Source organism: Genypterus blacodes, unplaced genomic scaffold (genome assembly GCF_046128005.1).
Source record: "Genypterus blacodes isolate CSIRO-AG114 ecotype Tasmania unplaced genomic scaffold, CSIRO-AGI_Gbla_v1 ptg000037l_1, whole genome shotgun sequence".
Classification (NCBI taxonomy): Eukaryota; Metazoa; Chordata; class Actinopteri; order Ophidiiformes; family Ophidiidae; genus Genypterus; species Genypterus blacodes.
The window spans coordinates 1,445,019-1,469,067 of NW_027466850.1; the positions used below are offsets into that span (position 1 = coordinate 1,445,019).

The following is a 24,049-nucleotide window of genomic DNA, read 5'->3' on the forward strand; positions in this document are numbered from 1 at the left end:
CACTCACTCACCTTTTTAGCATTCCCTGGCCCAGCCATGAATGCAGACATGTCAAACAGCCTGTTGTTGACCACAGGGAGGATCTTCATGTGCTGGAGGTCGACACCAGAGAAGCTCCTCATGTTGTTCAAGAGATCTACTCTCTGTTCTGAGCTCATCTTGGTCAAATCCGCATCCAGGATCACTGTCAGCACTGTGACTGGTTCCTCGTTGCCACACATTAATGGCTGGATGTCACTTTCAGTGGTGGCTTGGTTGAGAGCCAGTTGGGCTGGATCTGTATCCAAATGGTCCTCAGGGTGCACCTCGATGGAAAAGACCTCTGAAGAAGAGGAGGACTTGGTGTGGTTGGAGATGGAGACAGAGATGTAATGAACACCCTTGTCCTCCTCCAAAGGCAGACCCTGTAGTGTTCTGCTGTTGGCATCCCAGTGTAGCCAGGCAGGGAGGGAATCCTTACCCATCTCTGTGATCTGTGATTTAAAAGTGACAGAAATAAAGTTTTAACATATGAAACATTCTCAAGATTATAATGTCTGAAACATGTCTTGATCCAAAAAAAATTCAGCAAAATCAATTCAAGAGATTAAAGAAAAAGACTGAAGCGTTTACTGACAAACTACAAGGTGACAGGATTTAATTAAGTAACTCTAACCATTTGTAACATTTAAAATGCGGTTCATTTGCTATTGATTTCAAGTAAGTAGAAAGGCTAAAGGACAAACAAGGGATACTTTATAGTGTATAGATAGCTTATAAATCCTTTTTAGTTTAACTGAGAATTTCATCAATCTTCAAGTTCATCCAGTCACCTCACTTCCCATTCCAGGAGTCCACAATATTTAATAAATTAGGACAAACATTCCAGAGTTGAACCCTTGCTAAATAAATACTAATCGCTACATTTATCTTTATCAAGGTAAATAGGCCAATTTATCGTATGAATGATTTTAGGTCATATCGACCGGCTCTACTGTGGTTCGCATCAATGCAAGTTTTTATCAGGGGCACAAAAGCAATGTTTAATATCTATTTACAGAGCATTATTCATTGCATTTAGTCAAATCAGCTTCATAAGCACCTTCATGTTTATAGGTCTCACTTTCATTATTAATTTGTCGTATTTGTTCCATTTACAGTTACTTGTGTTGGTTTGTACTCTTTGGCGTTGTATTGTTAAACTGCCGTGTGTGGATTTTGCATATCAGGAATTTTTGGATTAAGACTTGAAAATGAATTGAATTTTATTTCACAACATAAAAACAGAAAGTGAGAGGGAAGACAAACAAAAGCAGCGAAGTTATTCAGAGATGAGGGCATAGTTGTATGTTACAATAAACATGAGTAGTTTTTGTATCCACAACGCTTCAGGTAGGAGACATCCGCTAACCCTTACTGCTTACACACAAACACTGCTCTGAATTGTAATTGAAACACAACTAAAATTAAAATAACTTGGCCAATTATACAGCTGGGGATGTCCCCATGGCAGGAGGCTGATGAAGAGTAATGGATCACATGGGAGTGACAATGCATCCACACGAATAAATCTAAAAACAAGAACAAATGCATCCTCTGTTCCCCAGCCCCTACAAGTTAATTCTGCGGCTAATAAATCCTGGTTGATAAATTATGTAGAGGCAGTGCTCCCAAGACACATCATTAATGCTCTAACCAGCACAGAGGCAGCACCAGGGGACAACACACACATTAACACATACAGGCAATTGAGCACCATCACACACACAGTCGTGCAGACATACATAAAAATTGACATTTTAAATCCACTGTGTATCCATCTACTTTGTTTTCCTCATATATATATATATATATATATATATATATAAATATACTGTAAACTTATTATGTGACCACCAAGACAAAGCAAATATGGGTTAGTGTGTACACGTGAACCCATAAACACACATATAGCCACCTTGCCAGCAGCTGGACTTTTAACAATTATGTTCCTTGGACTGCAATTTCTTCAAAACCCTCTCTACTTCTCCTCAAGCTGCTTGTTTCCGAAAACAATCTCCTCCTCTCCCATTTTCCTCTGCTAAGTATGGGGATGTGAAATGGACCTGAATGGAAGAAGTGCCTCACAGTATTTATTGTTTTCTTATGCGAGTTTGCAAAATCAACAGTAGTTTGTAAGCTTAAGCCTTTTATTAGCTTCAAGCTGAAAGGCCATGCATCTGTGTGATGAGCAAACAAAAAGTGTGTAGTCATGTCCGTGTCACAGCCAGCAAGGTCAACACTTTGATATTATATTACAAGCCAGGTATGGAGTTGTGTTTTTATGTTAGCATGTTTCTAGTAACAAGCAAAATTCAACATTTCATGATCAAAATTTGTAAAGAGGATGTAGAGGAATTTGCGAATGATAATCTTCCTACTGACTAAATCTACTTGTGATATATTCAAGTAATTAAACTGTATTTTTTTTACCAAATAAAACAAGAAAACTTAACTTAAACTGATCATTAAAATATGACAAACTAAATTATATTATAGAAAATAGAATTTCAAAAAGAACAGATTCTTCTTTATGTGCTGCTAACTAAAATGAATAAATGGAAACTAAAAATTGGAAACATTGCAGTCAGAAGAGGTAAAAAAAATATTCACTACAGATTCTATTTTCCTTGTGGCCTAAAAGGCATGAGACATGAAAACATTTATCCCCGAAATGTCAAGCAAAATATTTCATATCTTTTCCTGGCACAAGGCTTCGATGTGAAAGAGCTTGATGTTTGGCCCTAAAGGTTATCGTGTGCTCTCACAGATCCCTCTAACCTCCATATCCGTCCACACAAAACATACCATTGGCAAGGTTATGCCTAAGCCTTTGTGTAAACGCCAAGAAAAATCCTATATTTAGAAAGATTTATTTGAGGAGCAGAGAAATCCAGGCGGCAAGTATGAAAGAGACCAAAACATTTCCGTGGAAGCTGTCAAGGTGATGGCAAAGTCAACTCCGGACCAAGACGTTTCACACAGTCTTGGTGGCACCAAATGCCTTGCTCAAGAATTTTTCAACATGGCAAATCCTTTGTTGTTCATCTCCGATCCGCCTGTTGAGGGGAGGACTCAATCTCAGAACATGCCCTAAAGAATGAGTGGCAACTATGGTCACATCTCAGAAGTGTAACTCAACCACTGAGCAATCAATAAAGGCCCCAGTATACTTCATAACAAGAAAACAAAGGCTTTTGATGTTCTTTGTACAGAGCCCTCAAGGTGAACATTTGTCTTCTCCCCTTCTGATACTTCACCCTCACTGTAATTGGTCCAACTATCTCTTGGCCGATGGTGTCACAGGTCAAACCTTGGACCCCTCGTCCATGACACAACCAGACTAGATTTTTAAATGAATCATGGCCAAAGGGAAGTATTAGAGACACAAAAGGACAGTTCTTAACAGTGATGTACAGGATGTGCTCACCAAACTGTTCTTATTTAATTCACCATACTTCTTTTGCAGTATACTGCATTTTTGAGTGACTACATTTGAAGGCTTGTGTCTTTTGTTAGACATAATTAATATTAATGTTCTTGGCATTTACGCCCAAGCTACTAAAAGATGGAAAACCTTTGGGTGCTACAGAAAGGAATGATAAAAACATTGTCAAACATTGATGCATAGCCGTCACCTCCGATGTGAGTGCAGCAGCAAGCCACATCTGTTTTGCTCCCTCAACCCCTGACTTAAAAGACTGTTAATTTAAAAAGAAATTAATGATAATCTTATCAAAGCTGGGACCTGTTTGATCTTCTCTTTCTCCCTGACACATACAGCCATGCCAGTCAAAAAGCCACCGTGACTATCGGTGCTTTAAGCTAGTGTGACCGTACTGTGGCACAACAACTAGGCTGAAACGATATTTGAAGTGTGTGTGAGCGACAGGCGAGAAAAACCATAGGACATTATCACAAATCATTGCCTTCATCCTTATTTTACTTTGTTCACTGGTCTCCCTCCATCTGCCTTCTAAGCTTTTTGTTTAGAGTTACAATCCCTGATCGCTGAGAGTAACTGCCGTTTGTAGATAGTATAACAGCTCAGACAAAAAGAGACTGTGAAACAGCCTCGGTGCTGATGGTTAATGGTACAGATTGTGAGCCCTGTATCAATGCAATATCACCGCCTCTCTGCTTCTCTCTCTTTTGTCTTGTTCCCTTGAGGTGGTGAAATAGCTTTGCAGTTGCAACCTCTCTCCTATCTCAATCTATTCTGTTTGCCTTGGCTCTCTCGATCGCTTTCTACCTCTCGGTCTCACACTCCTACCACACAGTAATATGGTCTCCATCTCCCCATCTCCTTGTGTTATAATGTTAGCTCTATCATGGACCCTCACCACCACACACAGGCACGCACACCTTTATTATCTAGTGAGAGATATACCGTGCAGATACGGTATATTACAAATATAATGTATCTTTTGACATAACAAGACGGGGCCAAAGCCAAATGAGGGGAGACAGAGAAAGAACAAAGATAGTGAGAGAGACAATGTGTCACTGGGATATTAAGAGAGACAGATAGGCAGAGGCAGAGAGAAAGTGAAACATGAAGCAAATCATGAGTAAATAGGAGGAAAGAGAGCGTGATTCCCTGAACATAGAGATATTACGAAGAGGCGTCAAGTCCCTTGGCATTAGGAGGAAGAAAGAAACTCATTGTTGCGGCAAGAGGAGAACATGTAGAAAGGAAGCCATTGTTACTGGGGACCTGCTTGACAGCTCGACAGATAAGCCTCATATTTTGGAGAAAGAGGAGGTGAAGCCTGGGCATGCCTTTGTGATGTGATGATTCTAAGTGAAATTCAGATGGGGGGGGGTGCGAAGTGGAGTGGGACAAAGAGAAACCAATGCAAGGTGAGTGAGAAAGAGCAGAGAGAGGGAGAGAGAGAGAGAAGGAAAGCCCTGCAGAGCTTAGAGGGAGTGCTGGCATAGTAGTTTCCACAATGGAAAATGTGAGGTGAAGGTGGATTGATGGATGGATGGATGGATGAACAAATGGGGGGGAGAGATGGGGGAGTAAAGAGTGATCGAATGAAGGGGTGGAGGGCCTTTGGGTGGGCAACAAGCAGGCTAATGTTTACGAGGGGAAATCCATCTCACTGCCCATTTTCTGCCGTTAAATATTCATTCGAGGCCCTGGACCACAGCAGGCACATTCAAACACTTTAACAGTGCAATCTAGGAATGGGAAATATACGGCCTGTGAGGGACGGAAACCCTGCAAGCCTAAAATGGAACTTTATTCAGACAAAACAACCTTGTTCTCAAATTGAAAAATAAATTGGAGGTTTCACAATGAGTTCCAGATGGCATTTGATTTGATTCGTATAGATGCCTTTTAAACTAAAAACATACTGAGATAATATTTATGGTTTTAGAAAGCCACTGATAGTGCGACCAGACGCTGTGGTGCCTGGATCTTGGAGGTGAACTTGTGTGTATTGGTTTTGAAGTTTTCCTTGGTTCCTTTTCCACCATTGAAGCTATCCTGCTGTTCTTTCTGGGGTCAACTTTCCTCTCTCACCCTAACGCTCGACCATAAAGCCTACAATGCCTATCAAAAATCACAGATACTTCAAATGCAGGTGAAAAACAAACCTGTCAGTGCAGCTACAGTGAAACAATGAGATTTTATTAGATAGCAACTAATAGGGACTGCATATTCCCTGGGACGCAGTGAGTTCCAGGAAGTATACCGTCTATTAATAGATCCCATTGTAGGATGTGAGAAGTTGGACATCTACAGGCCTCAGCTGCTTAAGGAAGACATCGTGGACTGGGACTGGGACAGGACCTTTGCAGGCAAATGGTTGTGCTTATACATCCATGTGTGCGCACATACTCATACTAACCACAATATGCCACTGTTATACGATTCAGTATAATGATTAGGAGAGCGCAAAGCTAATAAAATCCGCTTTTAAGTGCTCTCCTGCGCTCTCTCACGCTCAAAATGCTAAAATGGGTTGCCAAGTCCTGCAGTAAAACTCACAGCCCCCCCCCCACTCTTCATTCCATTGCTATCTCTCTCTACCCCCTCTCTCCTTTTCCCTGAAGAAACCCTGTGCGCTAGCAGTTTACAACAAGGAACTGCTGCTCGGAAACCAACAGAAGCTGCCCATTGTTTGGTTCCAGCTGTGTGGGTGAGAGGAGAGTGAGAAAGCGTCTCTGTGTGACTGTGTGAGGGCAGAGACACCGAGAGGCTGACCATGCAAGTGCAGCAGCAAGAGAGAAAGAATGTGTAGATGTGTGAAGGAAAAACACGTGGAGGCTGCATGTGTGGGAGAAGGACAATTGTGTGTGTCTGTGTGTGTGTGTGTGTGTTTAGTAATGTGAGAGACTGTAGAGAAGCCAGAGAGGAGCTAAGGACACAGAGGCTAACCTCCCTGTTCCCTGCAGGCGTTATCAGAGGAGCGGCCTTTGCTTACACAACATTGCTTTACCACTCACTGTGCTACACTGGACGCTGGGAATTAGAGAAACAGCACAATGTAAACATGCTGTGAGTGAGTATGAAAGAGAGAGAGAGAGCGAGCGAGAGTGTGAAAAGAAGAGACGTTTACAGGGCTTCGCACATACGTTCACAATGTGTTTGTTTGTGTGACCCCTGCTAGGAACAGTAGCATTGTGTGTGTGCGTGTGTGTGTGTGTGTGTGTGTGTGTGTGTGTGTGTGTGTGTGTGTGTGTGTGTGTGTGTGTGTGTGTGTGTGTGTGTGTGTGTGTGTGTGTGTGTGTGTGTGTGTGTGTGTGTTATCTCTTTCTCAGCATGCCTTGTTTTCCTCAGGCTCTCAGCTTCAGCTCTGACTAACGGTGCAGCTCCACCAAAATTACTCACTACTATCAGCAGCACAAACTCACACTCGGTACAAAGACACCAAATATCCTTATAAGCAAAAATTCTGAAATACACACTGTATCTGTAATATATTCTTGACTGGCACCCAAGCCTATACCAAGGAGAAACATCGCACACACACCCACACACACACCCACAATCCCAGCCCTTTGCTGTTTGTCGTTCTAGCATATTCACAAACACGTTCGTCTCTATGAATACAAATGGTGTGACAACTAAAATACTGAGGCTGGTCAATCTATTGTTTACCCTAATGATGATTAATGATTTGTTTCTTTGCATGCCCTGGAAAACTGGCATCTGCTAGTGATTGTTGACACTTTTGATTTGCATGTTTAATCAGAAGCGCAAATTTGTTTTTTGGAAACTTTGCAGAGGTTTGGAGGACGGACGGAGGAAAGACGGAGGAAAGACGGAGGATAGACGGAGGATAGACAGAGGATAGACGGGGGGGATAGACGGAAGATAGACGGAAGATAGACGGAGGAAAGACGGAGGACAGACAGAGGACAGACGGAGGACAGACGGAGGATAGACTAAAGATAGACGGAAGATAGACGGAAGATAGACGGAAGATAGACCGAGGAAAGACGGAGGACAGATGGAGGACAGACGGAGGACAGACGGAGGACAGACGGAGGACAGACAGAGGACACTTAAGGTACTGTATCTGCATCTGGTCTGAGCTGGCCTAAACTTGCTTCCTAGCCTTGTACTTGAAGGTTGTTCAGGATCTACTGCTTGGTCTGGATGCATTTCTATCGAATTGCTCATGAATGTATTGAACACTGCAGGTATTGAGCGTTCATTGTCCACGCAGTACTTTGAAAGCTTTATGTACATTCACCCTATACAGAGGCATAGATATTGTAAACTGTCTGTTGAACACTAAAGAAGGATCTCTGGGCTAATTCCAAACATTAAAATGCATTGTAAAGTGATGGCGCTGTAAAAAGCATCAATGGAGGAAAACAACAACAACAACAAATTTCTCATTATCTCTGCTGGAATAAACGAAACGCTCGACTGCAATTCCATTCACGTCGCTTACAACCAGACGTCTGATGACTCACTTCACCTTTTTCTATAGCTTCTTCGTCACTATAGTCTTCATCACTGAACCTGACCGGCATTCTTAAACAAACGTTTCTCCTCTGAGACGCCTGACGAGCAGCTCAGCCGAGGCCCTGCTTGTCCCTGGATCAGCAGTTATCCTTTTTCTTTCATGCGGTGTGAATAAAACATTAGCTATCTTTATCCAGCTAACGAGCCATAGGGCCGACACATACCATTAAATCTTAAACGCGTTGCTCAGGGATAATAAGAGACATGATATAGTGGTGCAGACGCAGGGTGCTACTGACTGAAGACGACGCGGATGTTGGGACAAAATCAATGCGGGAGTATCAAACTTTGAAACAACGCGTCGGGCTCGGCTGCATCGTTCCCAAAGTCTGACATTTGGCTGTGATGCTGATGCACTCTTTGGCAACACATCGCCGTGACGATCAACAAATTGCTCCGGGTATAACTACCTTAACGGGACAATATGTAATCATAGCATCCACCATCTAAATATAAGCTGCTACTGTAACAGCCAGACACCAAATATGGTTGGGCTCACTTAGCCTGGACAGCCAATGAGAGCAGCCGCTCACACTGCAACTCAGCTTCCCCCTTGGGCCAAAACCAAGCATGCTAGAGAATACAGACTGTCGGCTGGTCCAGGACTTGTCGTTGCTAGGCTACAGTAGGACACACGGTAACAACATCAGTGTCAGGCTGGCATCTAAACTGTCCTCTTTTACCCTAAACTGCAAAGCTTATCGGGCCTTTGTCTTTTTAAATATTGCGTTTTTAATTGTTTCTCTAAACGGGAGTCAAACTGTGGCTGTTTGGCAGTAATAATGTGTGCTAAAGGTCAAATGGAACATATGTCCTGAAATCCAACACTGACACGAGGGCATTAATAAGACTAACAGGGAAATAGCCTCCGTCTCTGGATAGAAGAGAGCAAAATGTGTAAGTACAGTACGTCGCATGTACAAGCCGCAGCTGAGACGAAGCCACGGAATTCTGAATGAATTAGCGGGAACCTATAATTTGGAACATATGAATCAAACACTCGCCTCTGTATGTTTAGCTAAATAGCAACATGGACACCAGCGCTTTTGGTGCCAGTGAGCCGTTCGTGGCATACAAGCTAACAGCTCTGGTGACTCATATGTTCTGGCGCGTGTGTGTTTTTATCTTTGGGTTGCGCCTCCTCCCTCTCTCCTCCCCCCCCCCCCTCCTCCTTCTCTGTAATACCAGTTTTCCACTGTGATCCCGCCAGCTAACAACTATGGAATTACAGGAGCTTTTTGGGAGTCTCTCTGTAAAAACAAATGGGAAGTTGGAAAGAGAGACGGAGGACAAAAGACAGAAGGACTATTTGATACTGATTACTCAAGTGGAAGAGGAGGGATCATCTAAAACGATAGATGCTAAAATGGAAAAGATGTCTGTGAAAGGGAGAGATGGATAGAGAAGGGAGAGAAAAACAGTGATGTGTGTGTGTGTGTGTGATCAGTCCATCATATATTATAGGCAGAGAGCAGGGAGGAAGAGAACAGTGGAAATGTGAAAATGACGCCAAGACACAGAGGAGGAACAGACAATAAAAGACAGAAAAATGGAGGAGGAGGCAATCATGAAGAAGAAAAAGAATGGAAGAGGAGAGGAGAGGAGAAAGTCAGTTTTCCCACAAAAATGCCCCCAAGAGGAACAGCAAGCTACTGTCTCCATTCATCAAGAGGGGGGAGAGTAAAACAAGCAGCCAATGTGTTCCCACAAACACACACACACACGTACACACACTTTCTCATACACGCATAACGATTTGCCGCACGGATGCATCGACTGTATGTACACACGTTTACACTAGAGAGAGAGACAGAGAGAGACAGAGAGAGTGAGAGAGAGACAGGGAGAGTGAGAGAGACATAGTTGTAGGGTGGTAATTTTGAAGTACGTGTCTCTTCTTCATCTGCTTTCAAAGGACATGCAGTATATCCACACACTCACACAGGAATACACACTAGTTAACATATGCAAACACAATCTGTTTCTGCCTACAGACACATTTGTGCTTTACAGTTTGCACACATACACACATATTCCCACACTGCTGGCCTCGGAATTCACTTTTTCCTCAAAGTAAAGTTCAAAAGAATTTTCAGCAAGCGTCAGTTATTGCCCGGAATGAAAGAGGAAAAAGAAACAAAGGGCGGGGTGGGGGTGGGGGGGGTGAGCTCGCCTGCCAGCCCCCCCGTCAGCCAATCGGCTAATTATGCTGGTAATTGTGCTAATGAGGCTATGGAGAGTACTCATCTGTTGGCCAGGAACCCCATTCTGCCGGCCACTTCCATTAATTCCAGCAGCCGACGCAGCCTCAGCGGGGCGGGCTAATCCCTGCAGCACCTGCATACAGATGCTGCAGCCACAGAGGTCCCACCTTTTCAACTGCAGTCTTTTCAAGCCACGGTGAATTATCGCTGCGCTGCTGTTGGACGTGTTTAGAAGAATCCTAATCTGCTTTGCTTTCCAGATGCTCAGCTTGGCCTTTTATTTTTGGATAAAGCTTCTGACCTTTTGGCTTAAAGCGACGCTGAGATGCTAAACTTTAAACTCAGGAAACTAAAGTCATTTCTGCTTTGGTTCTATTCATTGAGTTTGCTTTCTTTTACCACAGAGATAAGGCGCTAGAAAGACAAAAAGATTTCTGATAAGCCTGTAAAGTACTCAGTCAGGGTTTTTTAGTATTTATTTATTTATATACTTATCTTTTTAATATGTATTCATTATACTTAATTCTGAACAAACTTCCCTCTTCCATTTTTACTCAAAAGAATGGAGAACCTTGGCAGAAGTAATGTCAGTTTATTTGTCATGTTGTCTGGTAAAGGGATAAGGTTTTTTATTTATTTTTTCAGAAAGCAGCTTTAATGATGGTAAATTAAATCCAAATTAAATCAAATGATACATTGCCAAAACTACTTTAGACTCCAGAGTGTTAAAATGCTTAGACAAAGTACTGGAGCCCATATCTCATCCAATAAACTGCAGATGTACAGAACCTTGTATTTAAGAAAGCAAAACACGACATTGCGTAAACACAATATGTATTTGTCAGATTATACAGTATAATTAATGTAGTTTCATCTAATCTTTTAGTTAGGCATCTTGAACAGCCAGTGTGGAGTCCTCAGCCCTACGTGGTGTGACTCCTTATAAAGGCTGTTGTATCCATTGACAGGCAGAGAGTGCAGAGGAAAAGGTGAATGTGTGTGGAGCCACAGAGACGCCTCAAACTCTGGCAGATTTTCATAAGAAAAGGCCATCAGTGTGAGTGCAACGCCCAGCACAGGAATTGATTTGGCCTTTTGCTCTGCAACCTTGAGTACTGACCTTCCAAATATCTGTGTGTGTGTGTGTGTGTGTGTGTGTGTGTGGGGAGGGATTGGTGCAAGGCAAACAGAGTGGAGGCTGAATGCAATAAAAAAAAAGTGTTGAGATTTGTAATGGAGGGTAAGGGAGAAGGTGAAGGTAAGAGAATGTTGAGATTAGAGATGGAGGAAGAAAACAAAGTTACTTGAAGTTCACATTTGGCCGACACTCAAAAAATGAGAGACAAGGACGCGTTGACATAACGGGGCTGCTTTTATTGGGACCAATAGCCCTTCAGTTAAGTCACCTTCTATTTCTGACTAACACTGACACTGGCCACAAAGATACAGAGCTCAGAGTGTGTATGATTATGTTTATTTTGTGGCCATATTGTTTAGAATATAACAAAGCTGCATTGGGGATCATTAATAGGCAAAACCCTGCTACTGTCGAGTGACTGAAAGACTTTAATGTCCACTGATAATAAAACAAAATACTCAATTATAGCTAATGATTTTGTTTGCTTTAGCTTGATTTTGTTTGTGTGATAAAGAAGTGAATCATAGGTCAGTCATAACAAGTGTGTTTTTCTTCTGATAGGCGGTGACAGATGTTTACAGCAGCTTGGCGTGTTTAGTGCAGACTGAGATGCAAGAAATGCAAGAATTTATCAAGAGTTGCATGTCGGCCTGTACGTCTCAAGGCCAAACTTTACTGTCTTTGTCCCCGCGACTGAGAGGGTCTGCATGACATCTGGTGACATTAGTTCATATCTGCACGCAAAGCAATCAAGCCTGTCCACACAGACTGTCCTCAAATGCTGAGGACGGAACACTGAGTGAAGAGAACTGTGGAGCAAAACCTTTGTGACCAGATGAATGAATTATTGGGAGAACGTCCTGTAGCTCCTTCACTCAGCTCTGTTATCAACAATGGCCATTTCTCTCATTATAACCTGTGAAACATCTGCTCCATGTTTACTTCACGTCTTAATATTGTACGATTTCTTTTAATCACACATTGCCTAAACATGATTAGATACATCATGCAGCGTCAACTTGACATCACAGGATTGCAGATCTTCCCATGATCTTCCCTTCCTGTGCTGCTCCTGAAGTTATGATCCATCTCTTCCTGCATCTCACTGCTTCCCCCTACATTGATTCTCTTTCTCTACACAGTTTTTGCTCTTCTTTATCCCTCCTTCCCCCCGCTCTGCCCTATCTCTCCTTTACTGTCTTCATTGCTCCCTCTCTCCTCCCATTTTTTGGCTTCCTTGACCATGCTGTCAACTCCTATTGGCTCTAATAGGTGCCCCCCAGCGTACAGTGTGACAGATATAATCAGGTTTGAAAGAGCGACTGTAGCCAATGGAAGAAATATTTTAGGGCCAGAAAGGAAGAGAGAGGTGGAGACAGGTGTAGGAATGGAGTGTGTAAAATGACTAGAAAGGTTATAGAGGAGGGGAAGAGGATGGCGGACAGAATGAGAATGAGTGGAACTATATGAAGCCAAAATGGGATGGATGGAGGTGAAGAGGAGAGGAAAGAAGAAAGCTTGGGGGGGTGAAGGGTCAGAGGACGAGTGATGAATTATAGCATGAATACAGACGAGAAGGGCGAGTGACAAGAGACAAAAATGCTTCACGCACGTATACAAAGGAGGAAGTCTGCCTGGGATAATTAGAGAAGGATAGAGGGAAGACGAATAGGAGAGATGAGGCAAATGCCTCACAGGTGGACGTAAAGTAATGAAAGAGGAGATAGATTGGGTAGAGGCGAGGAAGGGAAGGCAAAAGCTGATGAATGATGAAGAAAGGGAAGGATGAATGGATGGGATTAGGCCGAGGAAAGGGCAGAAAGACAGGAACAGGAAGGAAGAGAAAGACGGGGACAATGGAATGAGAGGAAGAGAGAGAGAGGCTACCACTCAGATATGAGGATACAGACTGTATATTATATGAAATTGGCCATGGTGGAAGATGCAGTGTAATTAAACAGCTCATATTGCTGTGGATGACTCTAATGTGTGCTGCCTTGGGACAGAGTTTGAGCTACGGCAGACGCTCGCATCGTTTCAGCCACATATTTTATCGGAAGTGGCTCATTTCTGATTGTTGTTGGAGTTCACCTGAAGTCAACCCCCCTCGTTTAGGCTGCGGCACTTCTACCCTGACACCAACAGCCCCAATATTCTTTAATCTCTTCATAACTGATTCTTTATTACGCCTTTGACTGCACGTACATGTTTATAACCTTGCGCGATGCTGCCAGAGTGGAGCCATTAGTGATAGAAAATGTGGAGAGTCAATTAAACTGCTGTAAATAAAGAGGGGGAAGAAAATATGCCTTTAGAGAGAGAGATGAGGAAGTGCCCATGCTGTGACTCACCTTGACAATGTCACCAAGGTAAACGTCCTCCATCTTGTTTGGCACCTTCATCTTGAAGATTCGACCCACCACCGCCGAGGAGTCCGTGAAGGCGGCAGGTGCTGCCGCGTTCTGCTGTGTCGCTGTTACCGCCATCTCACTGGTCTCTATGGCAACAGCCTCCATCGCCCGGATACCTGCTGTCACCTCCTGGAAGTCCTGGAGGATTGAAGAGTGCATGGAGGCCTCCAGCTCTCCGCCGCCTACTCGCTCGCCTCCCTCCATTATCACCGTCTCACCCAGCGCATTGATCTCCACGTCTGCCCAGGCCGGCAAAGGGATCAAGGCTGCCATGGCCAGGAGCAAGCCCACAACCAAGGCTCTAGTCCTGGGTAGTCTTGAATCAAACCCCATGTTTGCCCCAAGGCATCCGAAACTTACTTTACTGCGCATTCTTTTCCTTTTGTCAGTCTGTCAGTGGCACAGACAAAAAAAGGCGGATGTGCAAGTGGGAGGGGGGAGTTGAGAGGGTAGCATGCACCCCCAACAGATAGAGTAAATCCCTCCTTTCAAATCTCCCTCCTGCCCGCCTTCTCCTTCTCCGCCCACTCTTCTGCCTTTCTTCCCGTCAAAAAGCTCTCCTGCTTGCCTGGCGCCCTGCAACAACCTCCCTTCTTTCTTCTCCTCCACCACCTCCTCCTCCTTTTGTCCTTTTCTCTTTGCTTCTTTCCTTTTTCCCTCCCTTTGGAATTATTCTTCCTCTTCCACTTGGTCCTTTGTGCTCGCTCCTCAGAGGTTTAGGAGTCCCATTGTGCTGAGCGCCGTTGAGATCTGCGAGGAGAAAAGACAGAGGCACGGTTAGGGAGACGGGAAAACATACACGTCCTAAACATTCAATACCAAGTCCCATCAAGAGCTAAACACTCAACTTAAACCTGCTTTGCACAGAATCAAAAGTCAATCCTCTTGAGAAGCTCAACCCCTTAAATTGATTCACACCACACAAATCTCATTTTTGATAGAAACCCATCATGAGAGGGATACAAGGGGATAACATGATCGATGCTGTGAAGTAATCTGCTTAGTTTCCACATAATTCCAACTCTTGAGCCTACTTTCATCCAAACACAGTTCTCGTTTCACACACACACACACACACACACGTCCCACATCTTTTCAGTTGGTAGGTTTTTCAATGACTCCAGGCCTGAGAAAGAGACGTGCAGAGCCAGAGAGAAACGGGGAGGCAGACAGACTGAAAGAGAGTCATTGAGAAGGAGACAAATGGAAAGCGATGTGATGGAGAGAGAGACCAAGACAGACAGACAGAGGGGAGAGACGGTGGGAGAGCGAGACAGAGTGAAGGTGATATATGGTGGGACCTTGGATTAGCCAACAATGCCAAACCAGCCAGAGCTTTATTGGAAGCATTAATGAATGCATGCCTTCTCCATTGTGAGTGGGGTCAAACTGGGTGTGTGTGTAGGTGTGTGTGTGTGAGTGTGTGTTGGGGGGGGGTGCTCAGATGTGAGCTAATGCGTGTGTGTGTGTACGTGTGTGTTTGTGTCCATTGTTGGTGTCTAGGGTTGAACTCTGGGGTTTGTTATTCATTCAGCTCTTTCATGGAGAGAGGATCCCCTCCTGAGCAAGTGTGTGTGTGCGTGGGTGTGCGTGCGTGCATGTGCGTGCGCGTCACAACACAAATGATTTCCCCTGAGACCAGAACTTCAGTTTCAGTGGAAGAGATTGAGAACGACAGAATGAGAGAGAGAGCTAGCGAGGGAGAGATTCCAGCTGAGTCTCCATTTCGGCCCATAGCTGTTGCCCAGTGAAGGAAGTGAAATCACTGCAGGAATTCCGTGGCACCAACAACCCAAAAGCCTCCCAGGTAGTTATTGACTGACAGAAAAGAGTCTTTGTTGCTGCTACGTACTAACCTTTCGACTAAACTTTACCTTTAATCACCAGCACCACCGAGTCGTTTCCCTGCTGTCAAACCTTTCATACTAAAAATCTACTTCTGTTCTACTTTTCCGCTGTACAGAAAAATAACCTTGGCTAAAAGCTTCTGAAAGTTTAGAATTTTTCCTTTCATTTCTGTGCATGTGAGGGTTTTCACTCAAAGTTTTGCAAATTCTCCTTCAAACAGTTGAGCGTGTTCCGACTTCTCAGAACAGACTAGGACGGCTCACGTAGATTTCCTTCAACTGTAGCGCTGGGAGCAACATCCCTCCCATTCCGTCTCCTTTCCTTAAAGCTTTCCGTCTTTCCTTTATTGCTTTTCATTGACTATTTGACTGTCTCTTCCTCTCCGTCCTCTGTTCCCCAGCGCTCCTGAGGCTTAATGTACGCCACACCTTCTCTCAAATCTCCCAGACCGCCAAGGCATTTTCCCTCTCCCCCAGCACACACTCACCTATCAAAAACACCGCCTGTCTATTCATGGCGTGACAATAGACCCGACGATAGCAGAGGGGGTCGCTGTGAAAAGACCCACAGAGGAGTCTATGCTGTTAGATAAAGGAGTGCTGTCAACACAGAAAGACAGCAGTGCCCAAACAGAGGGAGTCAAAAAAAACAACTTGGTGGAGTGGGACATAAAAGAAACACACCTTAGCCCCACACCCAACATTGATCACGCTAACACGCAAGGAGAGTTCACAGGAAGAGATTGAAGGAACACGTGACACAGGAGGACAGGAAAGATGGAGAGAAAGAGACGAGACTGCAGAAAGCTGTGGGCAGAGATCAGATCAGATCATGATGAAACGCTTACAAGAAAAAAAGGGAGAACAAAGACTGAAAGAGAGGAAGGAAGGCGAAGTAGAGGAAAAAGATCTCTGCCCCCCAGTCAGTCAAACGTAGCCCAAGGCGCCACAAAATGTCTCAGATAGGTTAGAAAATTCAAACAAGTACCAATAATAGACACCGGTACAGATGCTCAACATGGTTAAGATACAGAGAGGGTCATTGTCTCTCTGTGCGTGTGTGTGTGTTAGTCCACTACAGTGCCCACGGCTACGAGATTATTTAGCCTAAGGAAACTGGGGCCAATGCAGGGGGGCTTGGACTGGGTTGTGTGAGTTTGTGTGCTGGTGTGTGTGTGTGTGTCAGCTGGGCACCATGGTGACACCTTCGTTCCATGCAGGAACTTTTTTCTGATTGGTCAGAGCTTTACAACGCGCAGTTATTTAAGCTGGAGGTGCCGAGATTAATGGTTTTCAGTGAATGAATGTATGGTTTTCCCATTTGGGCTGTGTAGGGGGATGGAAATGTAAATTAACAGCTTAGGTCAATATTTGGTGTGTATGAATGTTGGATTACTGAACTGGTGTACAAACACAGCTGGATCTTTTCTTGGTAATGTGACTACAAAAAGTTTATTCTTTATGATCCTGATCGAGTTCAACCAGTGGATATTTGTTTTATCTTCTACATAATAATTTAGCCTGTCATTCTGTATCTGGAGTACATTTCCTTCAGGTCGTAGTTGAAATGCCACATTCCTGAAATTAGGTGTGTAAAAATACAATATGCAGCGAACACACACTCTAAGAATTATTGTTTATTATCCCCTGTGGTGTCCTTCTCCATCTACAGCTATCTCCTGCTACGCAACAGGCGTTAATATCAGACATGGCACTTCGGTCCAGGCTCTGCTCTCAGGTTGCGAGGACATCTTTATAAATAAACAGCTAACCGGACACTTGCAGCAGTTTCCCCTCTGGCTTCCTCTGTGGGGGATTGAATGGATTGGAGGGGGGAGATGGGGGTAGGCAGCAGAGGGGAGAGGCGATAGCTGGCAGGGCAGGAACATAAAAGGAGCAGAGGGTTTGGGAGGTTTAAAGGGTTGGGAAGCTGGAGATTTGATCATTTATGTGTCCAAGAAGGGAATGTGGAAAGTGCTCAGTAAAATGAGCAGGTTGCACTTGATATTTAGTTTAATTAACGGGGCAGACGCTTTTATCCTGTCGTCATGTTTTTCATATTCAAAGAACTATAATTGCTTTTATGCTTTAATTGTGACTTTCCAACACTCACACAGCTCACAAAATGTGATTTTTGATCATTTGCTATTCAATGATTTAGCAGAAAGTTACTAATTACAACATTTGAAGCACCGGCACAAAGTACATTTCAGAGGGGAAAGTTAATACTTCCTTAACTTTGAAATGCCACTAATATCTTTTTTCTTTGATTTCTTTTTTTTACTTATCTCCTTCTTCCCAAACAGTTTTCTTCTCTCCTTCCAATCATTCTTTCTTAAACTGAAAATCCCTAAAGGCACAAGAAAACTTTACTTAACTTGTACACTTACTGTGAATTCTGTGTGTTTCGTGAGTAAAGTGGGTATAAGACACTTCTGCAAGCTTTTACTCAAAGGGCAGACGCTCCTCATACTCTTACAGTGGCAAAATCCAACTACTTCCATCCATGTATACATCTTGATGTATGTATGATTTGTTTACATGAATCACAGCACAGACAAATAATCAGTGTTGAAAGCAAGTAAACTTAGTGTAAGGCTTGTGTAAGACGAAAAAAGGAGGCGACGGACTGAATGTAGGGCAGCAACAGACAGAGGGAGGGTTGGAACAGGAGGGTTACAGGGGATTTACGCATTGTGGTTTCTTCTCTACCGTGGGAAGCCATCCAACACTTATGCTTACATTTTCTGACTGAATCAGGTGAGATGTTGTTAGAATTATGCATTTACGGAACAGAATGCAGACACGGCAGGACGTCCAACACCCGAGACCAACAGTAAAACCTTAGCACAGTAACCAGAGAGGCAAGAGCTACTGAGGGCTGAAGATAGCCCAGGACAGAGACTGAGGAATATTACTCACAGCCACCCAGAATAACTGTGTACACGCAACAGTTTCCATACTTAAATACATCATTTAGTGCAGTGGAACAGCGCGTGTGTAGAACTACAATCTACAATTTGAGTTCTTCTATCAAAGGACGAAGCAGTATAGACAGAGACCACAGAGTGACGTCATGTCCCTAATTTGGACTGTTAACAGGTAGCTTAGATGCCAAAAAAAGGGACACATGTGGCCACAACATGAGTCATAACCTAGTGAGACCTGGAGGTCAAGTGTCGCCCTTTAGTGGGGCTGAAATGGGATACAGGAGAAGTATTCCAGCAGTGGGGCTAGTTTGAGACAGTCTACTATATTCTAATAGTGATCTTAATCAATGCAGAATCTTTCTAGTATGATGGTAAAATTGTGAATATGTTGCTTTTTAAATTGTACTTCACTTCACTTCTTTACACATTACTTTGATCCTTTGATGGAATTCCCCCAGTAGCAATTAAGGTCAGAGGAATTCTCCTCCCAAATTCCACTGCCAATTGAAGTAAAGCGAATCCCTCAGGATAGCCAATCAGAGAGATTGTCATCTTGTCAAACTGTTTGCCCACTCTTCCCCTCTTTCATTTCTCTTTCACTGAGCGTCCTCCCTCACCTTTCAATCCCCAAAGTCGGACATGATTCCGCTATTATTGGCACAGACAGGATGAGAGTGGCCTGAGAATGGGGGAGGTGGTGTGACAGGGAGAACGATAGGGAGAGAGAGAGAGAGAGGGAGAGACACAGAGAGAGAGAGTGGGAGGTAGAGAGACAGATTGAGAGAGAGAGTGGGAGGGAGAGAGACAGATTGAGAGAGAGAGAGAGGGAGAGACAGAGAGAGAGAGAGAGAGAGAGAGAGAGAGGGAGAGATTCTCTAAATTCTCTAAGGGAGACAGTCCAGTCTGAACTCCCTCACTGAAAGGTGACACTGATGCCAAACAGGACACACATCCATGACACGTGACAACATGCACAAGCTCTCCTACAACTCGCCACCTATCGGTCTTCTTGACTACGTCTCTACATTACAACACAAAAATGCTCTTTATTCTAGTCAAGCAGTCAAGATGTGATGTCTCTGGACCATTTCACTCACAGTGAGACTGCAAGTACATTGTTGCTGTTGGGCAAGATTTAGGATTGCAACGCTGTTCAGCTACACAGTAAGATTTAGAGAGTTAGGAAGGAGATTAGAGCAATTTTAGGTGTAATCATTTAAGGCTGGCATGTTAAGCTTTTTTGTTATTCTCCATCATATTTTTAGTTTAATACTATAGGGAGCATCTGATTAATATTGTCAACATTGCCAAACTTGAGGTTGATGACTGTAGAAATTCATACAGTGAGACAAACCAATAGGCTAGACTGCTCCTAAGTCTTCGGAGAGTAGATATTGATGTTTTACCAGCAAACTGAAGCATTGCAAACGTTTCAAAATAGTCTCATTATAAATTACCTGGGGATGCCTTTTGAAATCACATCAGTCAAACTCTGATCTCAGTGACAAAACAAACAAAATTACATCCAATTTTATTACAGCACATCCAGGAACATGCTGTCAATCACAATGGAAATGCTGCCTGTGGCTTGTACACTGTTACTTGTTGCTAAGGCAAGCAAACGGGCCATATGTGAGAACATAAGGCTGTATGTTATGCCAATACTCCTAACCAGCACAACTCAACCACCCAGTGAATGATGAAGCATATTCGGACGAGAGATGAGCAATCAGGACTGAAGGACAGATAAGAGCAAAATCCACTCAATACTCCGCTTTATAAATATATATATATTTGTAAACTGATAAAAATAAACTCCTCTCAAAAATCCATTCGCTGATCCAAATAGTTCTTCCCTACATCACAAATTAAAACAAATAAAATGAACTCTCCAGTCATGACACAAGGTAGAGAGGGCACATCGGAGCAACAAAACAGTGGGAGTCGGAACTCCATTAGGGGAACAACAAACATGGACGTTACACAGGAAGAGGAAAAAACAAAATTCTAAGAACTTATGAGAAAAACAACTATAAATCCAGCTGGCAGAAATAACAACTCCTAGTGGAAAGTTCCGGCCACTCCTCAATCGTATAAGCTTTGATATAGGAGTCTCTCAACCTGTGTGTGACAGACAGTTGGAAGCAGATGTGAACCTGCCTCATAAAACACAGAGACTTCTGGGAAAGCCACTGAGGCAGAAAAGCAGACAGAAGGACAAGAAAACACCAAACATCAGCTCACACAGCTTCAAAGGTGGAGCTGCTCCCATGTAAATACAATCTCGCCTGAAACTAATACTGCACATCAGGGTAGAACAATTTAGGAGCAGATGTCCATTTAAGGGGCCGTTTTGGGACACAGATGTATATGCATATGTATAGGAAAGCAGATCCTATAAATGGGATGGTGAGGCAATTCATAGGGCGTAATTGAATTAAAGACCCAACGCTTGATTACTTTAATACTCCATTAAAGGCGCAGTTGCCGCTTTCTCAAATGTAAATTTGAGCTAAATTAACTGACGACTGAGAATGTTGTTTTCCAAAAATGATTAATGTAGCTTCAGAAACTATCTACATCTCCATGATCTTACTCTAAATGAGGGCTCTATTTCAGAGTCTTTGCAATGCTCTAATATGGAAAGAAATGTTCCACATTAGCTCTCCCTTGTTGCAGTACTGCTGTGCACATGGAGTGTAAACAGCCAATATTAGCTACTGCCTTTTAAGTCCAGTTGTGTCGGGCCTTAAGTGGCAACACCCACAGACTGACACACCAATAGTAGCAAGATATCTGCAGGTTAGCCTCAGACTCATGGGTGTGTGTGTGTGTGTGTGTGTGTGTGTGTGTGTGTGTGTGTGTGTGTGTGTGTGTGTGTGTGTCCAGATGTTTAGGACAAATCAAAACTTACACATCAACAATTGCCACTAATATATTACACCTGAAAAATGAAGCATCATACTTTAATTACTCATTTAGTGCCAATCAGTTTGAGAGCTTAAACAGGGTTCCTGTGAGGGGAGATGCCTGATAATATTTGTCAAAAATATATAATTGTATATCCGTCAAAATCGTAGTGGAGTTAGAGAAATTGAAGATCATAAATTCCTTTAGGAGCCAGATGCTGTGCACGGTGCAGGTGTGGCAGCTGTTTGTGCTCCAGATGTACAAAGACACAACAGAGAAAGTGTGACCTGACATAAGGGTGCGGTGGCTTTTCCGGACCCCCCATTTTTCCAAAAACACTATGGGAGGCTTTCTATTCTGGACGGCAGATAGAGTTACACAGGCAACCTGCGGCGACTGGGGCGGCATTTATTATCTCCACAAACATGATCCTTATCTGCAAAATAATCCTTTCTTCAAAAACAAGATCATGTTACCACAAAGGCTGATCCACCACCGAGCAAGTGTGACACCCAACGAGTACAAACTGAGCTGTGATATTAAAAAAGAGGCAACAATCCCAAATGTGAATTTTACTGTATTAAGATGAAAGAAACGGACCAACACCCAGACGTTTGAAAATATTGTTCACATTGGTGTGTATGTTTTAGTTTCCTACACTGTCAAACTGTGTGTTCTTTTAGCGCGATACATTAGCGAAGCCATTTCAAGGCCCCGCAGGACTCTGTGTGATTTAACGTCCTGAAAATGAGGATTTAATTTAAGGAGAGGCGAGTATGAAAATGAACGCAGCGGGGCAGAATCATGGGAGATGTGGTTCTTTTGCGAACGCAGCCAAACACACGTCCACTTTGATTAGAGTTGTGTTTTGGAGGCAGACGCATCAGCGCTTTCCCTCACACACAATAAGGCTCCTAGGCTTTCAAGAGAGAGAGAGAGAGAGAGAGGAGTGTGAGTGTGTGTGTGTGTGTGTGTGTGTGTGCGTAGACTAACAGCTCGTGAGGGAAAGTGCCACGATGCTTTGCACATCTCGGCTGGCTAATTATAACACTGCAACCACTGCAGAAATGAAACATGAAATAATCGACAGTGAGAGAGGGCGAGAGAGAGAGAGAGAGAGAGAGAGAGAGATGAGAGCGAATACAATTATTGTTGAATGTGTAGGTAGCAGGAGTAATTACATTTTACTCCAATTAGATGGTAAAGTGTATCCTCTTCCTTTCTCAGCCTATCTTGTTGGGTCAACAATTTTCTTCTTATGTGAAGTGTGTGTGCAAGCGCGGGTGTGTGTGTGTGTGACCCTCGTCCTACTGGGACCACCAGCTAATACTTGAGACACACTGACAGCTGGGGGCAGTTGGTAAATGCTGTGTGTGTGTGTTGTGGGTGAGAGAGGGAGGGAGAGAGAGACAGAGAGAGCCTGGGACAGTTGCTGACAAAAAATGACAGCTGGGCAATACAAACCCCTTCTATGTGTGCTCAAGACACACACACACACACACACACACACACACACACACACACACACACACACACACACACACACACACACACACACACACACACACACACACACACCCCTCATCAACCCTTTCAGACAGCATTGCAGACTGGTGGTTCTGTGCCCTTTAATCTGAAGGTCTGCTTCAATCTGTGAACTTCCCCTCCCAGGTGAAATCGAATTCCCTCCAAACGTGCCCTGCTTTCCTCCCCTCTGACAGCTCTGATCGGGTGAATAACTTAATGGCACCTATTTTTAGAGAGTGACTTAAATACAGTGGCCGGTTAAAGTGATGGATGGTGACATACGACATCTCCCCCCTCTTCATCAACATTCACCCTGGTTTTCTTATTAAAATGTCAAATTCAGTTGAGAATGGTCATTTCTAAATAACAGCAAAGCCAAATCCTCAAAAGAAGTCAATACAATAGAGTGTGAAGGTAGCAGACATTCACTCGATGTTGTGAACCTTTTTAAGACAACAACAGCAACATTGGTGCATCGACAGTGAAGGAACGAAACCTCAACACCAAAATTCAAGCTTTTCTTGCCAATTTCCTGAGTTTGTCCATTCCATATGTCCACCCATCCATCCATTCCCTATACCCACTAATCCTGTGCAGGGTCGCATGGGGTTGGAGCCTTTCCCAGCATTCCCTGGCGGAGAGTAAGGGCACACCCTGGAGAGGCTGCCAGTCTGTTGTTCACTCTCAGCTGTGCCATAGTGCTGATGAAGCTCCATCAGCTTCCACCTGTATTCCAAAAGCAGCTTGCTAGATCAGTCAAACTAACATGTCACAGCCCTCACACCTGTCACTCTTTCCCTTACAATCCTGCTAATTTTCACAAACTGCTCACTTGGGGTGATAAATTGAAAATGTGTTGATTTGACATGTTGGGTTCACAGATTTGTGCTGAGTTGTGACGACCGGGGCTGAAGTTAGACAAAAATAAGCAAAGGATTATTCATAAAGTTTGAAACCACACACACCAAAGCACTATTGAAATGTATTCCATGGGCTTTCAGGTGTTGTGGGTTTGATTAACGTGCCTGCTGGCCTTGGCAGGCTCCATTTAGTCCAGCAATGCAAACACGTCTC

General features: G+C 43.6%; 1 protein-coding gene across 1 annotated transcript in view; it reads right to left on the reverse strand.

Moving 5' to 3' along the window:
* dag1 (dystroglycan 1) overlaps window positions 1-24,049 on the reverse strand; it is a 42,401-nt gene that overhangs the window by 5,389 nt on the left and 12,963 nt on the right. Inside the window, exons 3-4 of the mRNA XM_076147225.1 lie at window positions 13,702-14,511; window positions 12-473 (exon numbers count right to left, since the gene is read on the reverse strand). Of these exons, the coding sequence (XP_076003340.1) occupies window positions 12-473; window positions 13,702-14,133 (894 nt within the window). The 5' untranslated portion in view covers window positions 14,134-14,511. The remainder of the gene's footprint in view (window positions 1-11; window positions 474-13,701; window positions 14,512-24,049) is intronic.